This window comes from Leptinotarsa decemlineata, unplaced genomic scaffold, assembly GCF_025532065.1.
Source record: "Leptinotarsa decemlineata unplaced genomic scaffold, Ldec_3_MD MMD2_tig00000133_RagTag_RagTag, whole genome shotgun sequence".
Lineage (NCBI taxonomy): Eukaryota > Metazoa > Arthropoda > Insecta > Coleoptera > Chrysomelidae > Leptinotarsa > Leptinotarsa decemlineata.
The window spans coordinates 3,373,710-3,387,039 of NW_027412542.1; the positions used below are offsets into that span (position 1 = coordinate 3,373,710).

The 13,330-nt window shown below is 35.9% G+C and overlaps 1 protein-coding gene across 1 annotated transcript in view; it reads right to left on the reverse strand.

The window, feature by feature from the left end:
* The window catches only part of ppk23 (amiloride-sensitive sodium channel pickpocket 23), a 71,429-nt gene that overhangs the window by 9,691 nt on the left and 48,408 nt on the right, over window positions 1-13,330 (reverse strand). Inside the window, exons 6-7 of the mRNA XM_074172588.1 lie at window positions 5,289-5,465; window positions 85-326 (exon numbers count right to left, since the gene is read on the reverse strand). Of these exons, the coding sequence (XP_074028689.1) occupies window positions 85-326; window positions 5,289-5,465 (419 nt within the window). The remainder of the gene's footprint in view (window positions 1-84; window positions 327-5,288; window positions 5,466-13,330) is intronic.

Below are 13,330 nucleotides of genomic sequence, written 5' to 3' on the forward strand. Positions count from 1 at the left end.
TGCATAGTACTTCACAAACCAAACAGGGTTTTCAAAGGAATTATATTTTGACTGCATATATTTCATTGCAGAATATAAACTCACCCGAAATTATCCAATTTTTCAACTTCGTACACGGTATTCGAGCAGCCTAAGTAACAAGAACATGAATCAACTGATTTTATCTCTTCCAAATGTTTTGAAATACAAGCCAATTCATCAATTTTGCAGTGAACGTATCCTGTTGTTCCGATTGGGAAGAAGAATGGGACACAAGAGCATAATTTCATAGCATTTTTCATGCGGCATTCCCTGGTACAAGCGGTGTAAGAGTAAATCTCCTCTCCCTGAAAGTAACAAGATTCAATGTTTGTTGGATAATGTAGTATTTCATGGTATATTTCATATTTTAACTTCAAATCGTCTAAAAGTCCATCAATAGATTGATCTATCATCACACGATGAACATTATGCGAAAGAATCGTAATTTCATCCGAATAAGGAAGATAAGTTTGATGAATAATTTTTAAATTTATCGAAGACATATAAAGTTATCCAATAGTAAGCCGATTTTTCATTAGTTTTTGGTGAATGCGCAGGTAATGTTACAATAGATCGCTAGCATTCTATTTCAGTTCCTTACGAGCCGCCTGACTTGTCCAATTACTCAAAGTACCCAAAACTTCCGCAGATTGTTGAAATTAAATTCAAAACACCGTACTTAACAATCTTGCTTTGTGTACGTATTATTTTGTACCGGGCCTTTTTTTGATTTTTTTAAGGACAAAACACAAGCACTACAAGAAAATCCTTAAGGCGCTCTAAGAGCAGTGCCTGTGCGAAAGTAACAATTCAAATTGGATTTGAATCGCTGGAAAAACGTTCTCATGAAGTTTATTCCACATAAACCCATTTTTCCAAATGAAAGAGTTCTCACATAGTGGTGTTTCGATCACCAAGTGATCACAACACGTGTCGAGGTGGAAAAAAAAACTTCAGTAATATTCATTACTACACCAAAGGTTCCAAACAGTGCATCATAATATAAACTACAACATGTTTGTGGTATCTTTTTTGGCCTCACACGAGCATTCGAAACAATAAATCCTAAATTCTTGTGTGAAAAATTATGTAAAATAGGCATACGAGGATCCATCAATAGTTGGATTCATTTATCCATAAAGAATAATTAATTAAATTAATACGGAGAACGTATCCCTCCTGGAAGAAAAATTAACCCGTTATTAGCAGCTTCACAGTATGGTGCCAAAAAACCATCTCATTAACAATATGTCCAAAGCAGTTTACGTTGAATTCATCAGCAAGCTGGGTAAGTCTACTGATTTGAATCTAAACATAGAGTCGGTCTCCTTGATAACCTCACCCCCTACAAAATTGTTAGGAACACAACTAGATAGCAAACTTGACTTTAAAAAATACATCGAATTCCTCTGCAAAAAACTCAGTGGAAAGTTCTTTGCATTTGCGACTCTGAAAAATAACTTCAATAAAAGCCATTTGCTAGATTTTTATTATTCTCTCGTATATTCATTCAACTCTGTGTATGAACATACCGGTTTGGGGCCAATCACTGGAAGTAGTAAGATTTCTTGTTATCCAAAAAAGATTTTAAGATCAATTTTCGATCTAAAATATGTTGAATCATGTAGTCTTTTTTAAAAATAAAATCTTGACGGTATTTGGTATCTATCTTTATAAATTACTGTAAATGAAATGAATAATAAACAATTTTGTCTGAAGTGAACAAGTCATCAATCATAATAAATTCATGTCTTACATCTACTCAAATTCGTCATCGTTCACTAGATCTCACGAAATACACGATTACAAAATACACTAGACAAAACCATGAAATTCATGTTAGGAAATGTAATCTTACGGAATACAAAAAATCGCCAAGATATGCCGGGGCAATGGCTTCCAACCACCTTTCAGGAAAAATTAAAGATATTCCCGATCACAAAAAGTTTAAAAACAATTGAAGAAATTTTTATTGCATAACAATTTTTATTCACTTAGAGGTGCTTTCCTTTTAATGTTCCTTTTAAAATTATTATGTTATATTTAAACTCCCTCAATCTAAAAATCCAATTCACAATGGACAAGAAACCTAAGGGACTATAGCCTCCTTGCAAATTCTTGTGAACAGTCGTGAATATAGTATATTGAACCATAAAGTGTACAGATAACCAAAGCACACCGACAGCTAACCCCAGCTAGGCATGTTGAGGGAAAAGCTCTCTTTCCCCATGTTGAAAATGTTACAGACCGGATTGGGAGAATCTTAGAGAAACACGACGTGAAACCAATATTTAGGTCAACGAAAACTATCAGAAAGACTCTGAGGCCACCAGATGACCCAATGGAGAGCCTCTAGCAATACCCGTGGTATCGTTTGTGGTTTGCAGGTTTGTCTACATTGAAAAAACGAATAATATTAGTATTTTTAGTGACTTCTGACCAATATCTGACGAAGTGCATGAACTTTTCAACGTTATCTCTATCACTACTGCTGATTGATCTGCTTGTACCATTTCTAAAATGCTCTGCAGTGTAGCCAAAACAGGTAGTTGGTGTATGTAGTTAGGAGGGATGAATGTTCCGAAATTTCATTTCTAAATATTTGTTTTGTTATACGTATGTATCTCTCTTCAGACATAACAGAAAGAGCTTTTCAGTTCTTCAACTCTTGATACTGTTGAGATCGTTGTGCAGCAGAATCAGAAGAAACTGCATCAGATGAGGAAACAAACTCCCACTGAGCAAGTCAGCAAACATTTCACCTGAGAGGGTCAGCAAAGCATCTCTTGGCTGATAAGGACAGTTAGTACATTGCAACCATGAAAGAGCACCTCTCTAAAACATGTCACAAGAAACCTACTTCCCAAGCCAAATGTTGGTGTTTGTTACTTATCGGGTCTTCACTAGATTAAGAAAATTGTACCATGGTCTGTCAGTCAACGTGGAAAATGTCATTCTTCACAAGGAAAGTCAGACCCTGGTAGATCACTCAACGAATAAAGTTCTTCAAGCTGATGAGAAGCTGGATGTATTTGGTCCACTTTAAATAGGTGTGAGCTAGCATTATGCCCTGCATGTTGCAGTATAGAGTTCAATATACACCTTTTCACTTTGGCCTTACCTACCTATCCAGCCATCCTTGAAGGAATTGTAAAATGGATTATTCTACAGGTGAGGTTTCAGAACAGGAGGAAAATATCCCTTCTCTAAAACAGGGCATAAAATGAAATTCTATCGTGGAAAAACGAATTATTGCGTTTTACTCAGTTTATTGAATATCTCAGAACTGAAGCCCATTAATTTATTCCCGCTGGGATGTAATACCTTATGGCGTATATGACAGTACGTAATTCATTCTTGTGACAAGCTTTGTCTGAGGAAATGTGACTGGTAATTATATCTGCTAATGAAGCTTGATGAATATTGATCAATCAAGGGTCTTGAACCTTTCTGATAGGTGTATATTTCTTGACTGTCTAAATGAAATTCCATGTAAAACTAACCGAAATAAAGTGTAGAATGATGAGTCGAAGGAATAAAGACAAACGGGAAGGGTGAAATAATAAATAACTCTTCAACTCCATATTTTTTTTCAAGGACATGAGCATGAAAAACTTGAAAAAACAATGTATTAGAAAAGTGTGTATCAGTTATCAGTGTGTGAATCAAACATAAAGGTTTTTTCCATATTCTTAAAAAAATATTTCTCTAAACAAGTTTACGTTAAAATGTATTGAGAGCAGATAGTTGTTGGTTCACAGATGGATCAAAAAACCTTTTGGTTCCGGTGCAGGTTTTTCAGTCGAAGACCCAGGACAGAAATATCAACCTGCCTAGGAACCTTTGCGATTTTATTTCAAGCGGAAATTTATGCTATTGAATTGTGTGCGAAGAGATTGGAAGAATTCAACTTTACACACAAGTCAATAAAAATTTTCTCGGACAGTCAAGCGTCGTTGGAAGCTCTTGGCTCCTACCGAGCAACCTGTTCATGCAGCTGCAGTTTCGTGAGAATAAATCCTCTTTCCGTCCAACCGATTTCCTGGAGTCTTTGAAGTCCACTAGATACTCGTTAGGACAACAAGAAGATTGTTCCGAATTCTTGGGGTTCTTGATGAATACTCTTCGTGAGCAGAACAATAGCAGAATCAATACTCCTGAACGCTCTGGATTGAATGATTCTGTACAGCGTATATCGTCTTGTGTTTGTAAAACTTTTGCTGGAAAAATCCCCACTTGTTTACTTTGTGGTAAGTGTTGTTCATTGTGGTCTGGCGTTGTGGTCTGGTCATGAGCCTTGGTCAAAGACGAAACAGACTGGCTTAAGTTTGACGATAGACGAGTCACTTAGTGTTCTGGCGATATATTGAATTTATTGGAACCTCTGGAGACACCCTACATTTTTTTATGAGAGAGATAACATTGGCAGATCTTCAGAAGATGTGGTGCTGCAGGTTTTTCCGGGTTTTCCTGCAGCTGAAAAAGCAACTGCGCCATTGTAATCAATGAAGTCGCCCTGGAGCGCCAATTAATTTTTGTAGTTGTTTTAATATTTCATGATTTGTATTTTTAAAATAATAAATGTGCAAACAATACACAAATGCATTGTAAACCTGTAATAAAGAGTTTGTGTTCAAAATATTTTTTAGCGTTCCAAATGTAAAAAAAAATTGTCGATTTTTTTACAGACCATTTGTATTAGTTCCTCCCATGTTGAGTTGCAGTCCATAGGCGTTCCTTAGAATTCAGATGAAGTGGATGTGGTAACGATAGTTTGAATTGAGAGGATTATTTTTTTTGTATCAGGATGGAGTATTAGGAACCCAAAAATTAACGATAGTATTATTGATTTCAAAAGTAATTATTACTGTTTTACTATAATTTATTATGAGTGTATTATGCATGCATGAAACGGCGACATCTCTCAGAATCGAGTCATTTGAAGATCAGGGTCTGATATCACAATGGTGGTGTCATTATCACTCTACCGTTTTTTATGTTATGAGGCAAGTCTTTGATATAGGTTAAGAAAATCAAGGGATCTGGGAGACTTCCTTGTGGTGTTCCAAGATCTAATCGTATTCCTGTCATCCAGAAAGGATGTTATCCTCTGGATCACGCAGACCTAGTTTGTTGATTTTTTCAGAAACGAAATTGCGATTAACAGTGTTATTAATTTTCACCAAACGGGACAGTATATTGAAATAAATCTGCGTTTTCTTAATTCATCAACAAAGAACAGCAGGAATGCTGAAAGAATCACTTACCATTAACTTTATTTCATTGGGAAATGCACACTGCCTCTGTTTGATACTGAGTTGGGCCGTGTCCTCCGTCGTGTAAGTCTGTTTCACTGAAAACTTTATAGTTTCCATTCTAAAGTCCCACATGTGTTGCGGTTGTGTGTCTATTCCAGCAACTTCGTCCGAATCAAGTATATAAATCTAGAAAGCGATTAAAAAAGTTTGTTTCCTGTGTTCAAGTTTGTTATGAAGCTGAAATAATATTTCTCGAAGGAAAATAATACAGAATATAAATAAAGTTGTTCTTAAAATACAAAATGGTTGTTTGACGTCTGATCTCGTTTCCACAAGAAGGTAGTAAAAACAATACATAATAATGTGCAGTTAAAATAACTGTTTACCTTATGGTAGTTTTTATGTTTCGAGATAATAAAATGCGTGATTAAGTCAGTACCTACGTTGTCTTCTTTGTTAGAATTTGACAACAGAAATAGATTTAAGTAATCGAAAATAGATTAATGACTATCAAGGTTTCATACCAAATATAGGTAACTTTTTAACAATTAGTTCTATCAGTCTCAATGATATAGGTATACGATATTTTGAATGAGATTGCAACTTTTTGTCGTCTCACAACTTCTGTAAATATAACGGAAGACGAATTATTCTCTGTAAACAACGATGCGATGCGTGAATGAAAGAGATAAAAGGAAGTTTTGTTTTGAAAATAACTACCAAAATAAAGGGTGTTCAATAAATGTGTGGTTTTTCCACATAGGCATATATTTATTATGAAGAAACGTCTTACATAACTTCACTCAATGATTAATTTCCTTTAAAGTGATTGTTCTCAAAAATATCAGGTTAATAGATTTGTACAGTGTGGTTGATTCAACACCAAATATCTCATACTGAATGAGGTGAAACCAAAATAATTTATGCACTAGTAGTTTCCAAAAATGTGGGGTTCGACTACTTGATTTATCAGGAAAATGTATCCACCGATTCAGGAAAGTACGAAAGAGTTGTTGTATCAATAACGATTTGTTTGTACTTGGAGAAGCAGGCGACATAACGAACTTTGAAAAGCATGAATTCACAGTGGAATCAGTTTGTTTTTGAACTTCAAATAATGTTTATTTTGCGATATAACAAAAAGTTTAAATTTCGTTTTGTGACCTCACTGTATTAATTGAGAAGAGAATAGTTAGGATTCACATATATAGACATATATGTGTGATAACTTGATAACTGGCAGAATGGAGAGACAACGATATTGAAAGTCAATCTACAAAGAAGAAAATTGATTACCAAAAGGACAAATAGATAAAATGAAACGGGGAAACAAACAATTTTTTGACATTTAGGAAGAAATTTACTCACATAAATTTTTGTTTTTTTTGTCTGAACGATGACTGTGAGGGACATTCACATAAATGTAGAAGATCTCACTATTCCAATGAGAGAAAAATATCCAAAAGGGCACAAACTAACTTAATGTTGAAATCACCAATCAATCTGATGTGTCGTGATGCGAACAAGCTCTCTACTAACATCGATATTTGTTGTTGCAGTATTTGTGAAATTTAAAATAAGTTTCGTGCGACCTATAAGTCATTTATGTTTTTTATATCGAATAGTATTGATCTCATATCAAATAGTATTAATCCTTCAAGTATGTTAGTTTTGTTCTGTAAATGGGAAACTGTTGGGCAATAAACGCTATTATTATTTTTTTTTTCACCGTAGTGTGCGCTGGTCAGGCCCTATCCCCCGAAGCCCCGATACATTCGGGAGGGCGCGCCAGCATTATCAACCAATGACCACTCCCCACACCGTGGGGTAAGTGATCATTGGGTCCGAGAATCATGTGCTCTGAGCAAGCGCAGTGAGCCAAGAATGACAGCCTTCTGCATCTGTGCTACTAAGATTTCTGCCTTAGTGCGGCAAGCCGGTATGATTTTAAGATTCGAGAGTAGATAGGACATCATTCCACCAAGTACTCCAATAATCAGAACAACCATCTTGACAGAGTGATCTGGATCAAGTCTGCGGAGTTCGAAGAGAAAATCTCGATATTTTATCCGTTTTTCCTCCTCTTTTCTGACGATATTCGTCTCGCCAGGAGCTGAAAACTCCACGACAAATATCGTTTTGCACTGGTGGTCGAGAAGGACTACATCAGGCTAATTAGCTTGTATGAGCCTGACGGAGGGTATCGAATAGTTCCAATAAATTCGACACTTCTCGTTCACCACAACGGATTCAATATCCCCCGGAGCGTAGGGCAACACTGGTGTCTCGTCAATACCGTAAGAGTGCCTTAGATGGTAATATAGCACTTTTAGGGATGCGTTATGTCGATGGATATAGGCCGAGACCGCATATGCTGGACATGCTAATAGCAAGTACATTACCTACCTAGACCTAGATTATTATTATTATTAATATTTATGATACATTTATAGTAATCTGTCTATTGTACAACGGGCTACAGTCTGAGATATTCTAGAGATTGCTTACTTTCTGAGCCATTGTTAATTTTTTGCAGAATATATTTTTTATAATCTTTCTGTTTTCCAACAATTCCGGTTTAGTCGAATTCAAATGGATATAGATTATTGCTCAGATGTTCTGCGAAACCGTTTTTATTTTGAGTGTTCATATTTTGGGGTCTGATAGTATTCTCATTTTCACATATCACTTTGTCTGTCCAATGAAGTTAATATCTGATATTATATTCATCATGCCTTGTGGTACACTTGATTCAACATGTCCCCATAGATATAAGTCTAGGGGCGTGAAGTTTGGCGAACATGTTGGCTATTGAATAGGTCCTTTTCCTTCTACCCATTCATTCCTGTGACCGGTTCAGAAATTTTTGTACTTGATTTTGATCGTAGGTTGGTATGGTATGTTGGTGATATATTCTGTATCTGGTGTCGAATTGATTCGGTAAATCGTTTTGAAAGAAACGTTGACTCTTCAAAAATGTAATTGTAATATTTATCGTACTTAAGTGAAGCTCCTGACTGGTTCACGATATAATTGTAAGCCGACTCACTCACACGAGACAGTATCTGAACCACGATTCCAACCACCATCAATCAACTTGAAGAGGAATCATCAAGACTCTATTAGACCGTGCATTTGGGCTCTGTAACACGAAGGAAGTTATCGAGAAGGAACTAGACATCATCAAAAATGATCTTCAACAGAATGGCTACTCCAAAGCGATGGTAAAAAAGATTTTGGCTGAAAGACAGCAGGAGCCTAGCAAGGAAGAGAAGCCGTCACAACCAGTGCTTGCACTTCCCTACATCAGAGGATCATCGGAGAGGATAAGATGAATTGGTTCCAAGTACAAGCAGCCTCACGAAAACCAGGCCACCAAACGCGGACTGCGATTCCAAGTATTGCATTTACCGGATAGCCTGTAAGTGCGGAAAATCCTATATTGATGAAACCAAGAGACCTTTGAATGTTCGCATCGCCGAGCACAAGAAACACACACGGCGAGGGAAAACCAGCAAATCAAGAATAGCAGACCATGTTTGGACCCATCAACACAACATTGAGTGGCTCCAAGCTGAAATCTTACACAGAGAGGAATATTGGTTTAGAAGAAAATTCAAGGAAGCCGCAATACATGTTGTCCAACAACGTATTCAGCCAAGCCAGCGTAGAAATACGCAACTTATGGGAACAAATCATCAAGCGAAAAATGGACTCTCGCCAAACGGTCATCTCCTACAGAATCAGTGGAGCGGAAACAAAAATGGAAAGCGGGGATAAGTGAAAGTACTCGAACGACCCATAAATAGTCATCTCTCGTAGGAATCAGTCCAGTCATCACCCGAAGACGATTGTGGATACTAACAATCGAACTTTGTGAACTAACTTGGCTTGAAATCTCTCAACTTTTTTATTTTTATCTTTATTTTCATTTTGTAATCCTTTATTTTTATTTTTTGTTCAATTGTTTTTATTTTTACTTGTATTTTATCTCACTATCATTTCATTTCAAGTTTTTTCGCTTAATATAATTGTTATTTACAGCTATTTATTTCCAATTCTTCTTTTTTAGTTGTTTCAGGGATTTCAAATCGTTTTATATATTAGACAATGAAAGTCCGAATTAGTGAAATTCTATACATTTCAGGTGAATGTGATAGAATTTATGGAATAGCTAGTATAATGCACAGCTTGTCAAAACCAGGAAGAGATTTGAGAATTCTATCTCGCTCTCTCTCACACAGAGTCTCTTAATGAACGCGAATCTTAGGGGAGGTCCTAAGCTGAGACTTTGAAGTCGCTTCCTAGATTAGACAAGCTGTAACTAATTCCATATTTCAGCACAATATTCATATAACCAGATCATAAGAAATATAAGAAAGGGCAAGAAGTAAATGATATTTAAACAAACGAAGAAAATACTCATGTTAATACGAGAAACATTGACAGAAGAATGGATATAAGTCATACTTCCGTGAAAATAATATTGATGAATAGTAAAGTTGATCATACATCAAGAATTTTATGAAATAGATTATGACCAGTTACAGGTTTATTGAACACCCTGTATGTTGGTAATCCTTCCTTTTGGAAAATTGAAAGCAGCTATCGTCTACTCACATCCCCTGTATATGATATCTGATTTAGGAATATAATCTACATAATGTGAGCAAATGAAACATGTCTATCAATTGTATTAAATTTCACTTCATATAATCATTCTTCATATCGTAAACTGAACGATACTCATGGTATCATAAAAAAAATATAAGATTTTGACGGATTTATTCGTGATTTGTACAGCTAAGAATTCTACAAAGTGGAGCACTTTGCGTTCTGCACACTTTTATTTTATATCAGTCATAAAGCAAAAGACCCGCAGATTTTGCCTGTTTAGTTTTCTCCAGATGTTCGCGCATCAACACTCTAACCACGAAGACGGGAAGTAGGTTAGGAAAAAGTCACTTGATATTCTTGAGTTATAAATATATGATCTGCACCAAATGTTCGGGGTTACTTCTTTCGCGAAAAATATATAAAGATATCAACCAAAACTTGTGATGCGCACTGGGGTTATTTAGTAGTAAAAAGAAGAATTTTACAAGATGATTCTTGATGAGTAACAGTTGAAAGTGTTTCCAAAAGAACAGCGATTAGAAATTTGAAAATTTCAGACAAAACAATAATTAACAATTGAATAGGCAACAACTCTCCGATTTCATATAAAACACCCTATATATTTCGTTATGAATTGTTTCGTCTTATAGTTGTGATGAAAGTTTATACAGGGTGTTGACAGAGAAGTTGAAGCGAAATTTCATCTGAATCGATATTTAAACATCGGAAATGGAATACATTTCACTCAACTGGGAAATGAAATAACTGAAAATTAGTGATAGCCAGATAATGAAACATTTTTTGGTTTCATCCAATACTTATCATTCAATATTACCCAAGAATGATAATCCAAAGGAGTTGAATCAGTCAAACGAGCTGTCAAGCGTATATCTATTGGCCAATCATTTTCTTTGGAACGCTCCATCAAGAGTTTCATTACCACTCTTGAGAATTAAGACATACTATTTACTCAATTATCTGTGAAAAAAAATCATCAGCATGGTATTAGCACTAGCGTGGAACATTTTTTCTCATCAATCTATATAACATATTTGACAAACTTTCAATTTCTTGCTTCGCCTATCGTCTGCTGCTGGGTTATTTTGACCTAATATACGCAAAAAAGGTCTTCTTTTCTGTTATTTATAATCTTTCGTAATATTACAAATGATGATCAGAAATCAATAATCACAATTGAAGCTTTGGGGTATGCTTATAAAATGGTAATAAATCGATGTATGTTTCTTCATTATATATCAACGTGCTAGAAGTCGCAACTTTAAAGGTAAAACCTCGGTAATCATCAGTTCGCACAATTTCGAATTCTAAGGGTTGTCATTCGTAAGCAGGCGACAGCTGGTTGAAGGAACAATATATTTTAATAGACTTTGCATGATATTTTTTCAAAATACTTCGTTGGGATATAGCCAAACTTTTCAAATTTCCAAATGTTACGTTCATATATTAATAAATTTTCAGACTTACTCATTATGTAATTTTCTGTAATAATATTCATGATTCTTTGTGAAATCTTTTATTTTTCCATTCATCTATCTTCATTTCTTGGATTTCTGTTTTTTTCATTTTTATATTGGAAATATGTTATTTTCAATTTTTAATTTCCTAGATTTTTTTCGTGTCTCTGTGTTTTCCAATAATTTTTGAGAAGGTCGAAGCATGGGAGCAAATTACGCTCTGCAAACTTCCCGTTATCCTTATTTTGCATCTGAAGTTTTTCAAATACAGTAACTACCGTTGCACGAAGATTATCAAGGCTTTTGATTTTGAATTCGACTTGAAGTTTGATTCGACTTTGATATCGTCAGAAACACAGTCTCCAACAGAGAGACAATACAAGCTATTCGCCGTCGTTTACCATGAAGGCAAAAATGCCAACATTGGACACTACGTGACCGATGCCTTCCACGTCGGCTACAATTGCTGGATTAGGTACGACGATTCTTCGGTCAAGACCGTGCAAAATGAAGACGTATTGAAACCCCAAGGAACGCGAGTTCCTTATTTACTGTTCTACAGGAAAAGCGATATTTTCCTATCTGAATAAGGTTGCGTAGAGTTATGTAGAGTTCAGCTTCTGGAATCTTACGGAATTTCTCGTTTAAATTTTTATTGAAATTGATATTTTTTTTGTGGTTTTGATGAATTATTTTATTCTTTCATTAGTGATAGGTATTTTTCAATTTTTAATGTTATATGTATATTTGATTTCTGAAAATAAATATTTTCTTTTGTGAAAAAAAAAAAAAAAAAATTAGAAAAATATTATCTTGAATTTATATAGATGTATTTATTTTATTTCGGAATTACAAGTATTCTCATTCGTGTGTTGGTTGGTTTTCCGGTTATGCCGTGGTCTTCTTTGGTTATAATCTCCAAACGTTTCGACTGCAACTGAGGCAGTCATCTTCAGTGGCGTAGTCGAAGTACTCTTCTTGACGTGTCAACTGACTTTCAGTTGACACGTCATCCACAATATACCTTATGTATTGGCTCATTTTTGTATTACCGTAGGAGTGAAGTGATACCTGTGGCTTTTATATGGGCCTTTTTCTGGACGGGTTCCGACTTAGTGACGGATTTACGATCACCTCGTTCAGTGTCGAAAACTAAACAGAGTTCATCAGCCGCTCGGGCAGCTACCCTGAAGAGAAATTTTGCAATGTCTGCTCTCTCTAGTCGCGGACCAAGTAGACAAGGATATCCCAACTCCTGATGACTTTGCAGGCTCCATCCAGTTCATTCTGCTAAGTAGACACTCCAAATTCTACGGCCTCCATGTTGCCAAAGGAAATGAAATTGTGAAACGGACGATTTGAGATGCAAACTCCTTTGGAAATTCATCATTTTTCGGATCTTTACGTTGAATTGATACATCTCCTCTCAGGAACATTTCACTACTCCAAACGAGTAGAGTAAGATTGGAACGGCAAGCATATCTACAGCAGCGACTTTGTTCTTCCCTGACAGTTCCGATGATCAGATCGGTCGGAGTTTGTGCTTATACTTGCCACGGGGAGAGCTTTTCACTGCTGTTATCTCTTGTGAGTCGCATTGTTTCACCTCGGGGAAATATAAATTTTTTCGGCATCCAAATGATGCAGGTGCTTCCATTTACGAGCTGTACATCTTCTCTGTTCCACATTGTGTGTACGAAATTTCATACCGATAGCATGCTTGTACTCTTCCACCACTCTCAAGGATGATGAAGGTCCTCCTCTCCAGAGGCATGAAGTTTAAGATCGACCATATAAAACAAATGAGTGATTTCAAGCCTCTGGTTTCCAAGGTTGCCACAGTTATATCCTCGAGTATTTTTGAGCGCAATGAATAATGGCAAAAGTGAGATGCAGAAAAGAAGGAGACTGAAGGAATAGCCCTGAAAGTGACCCACCCTGTTTGGACTTTAGTCTGAC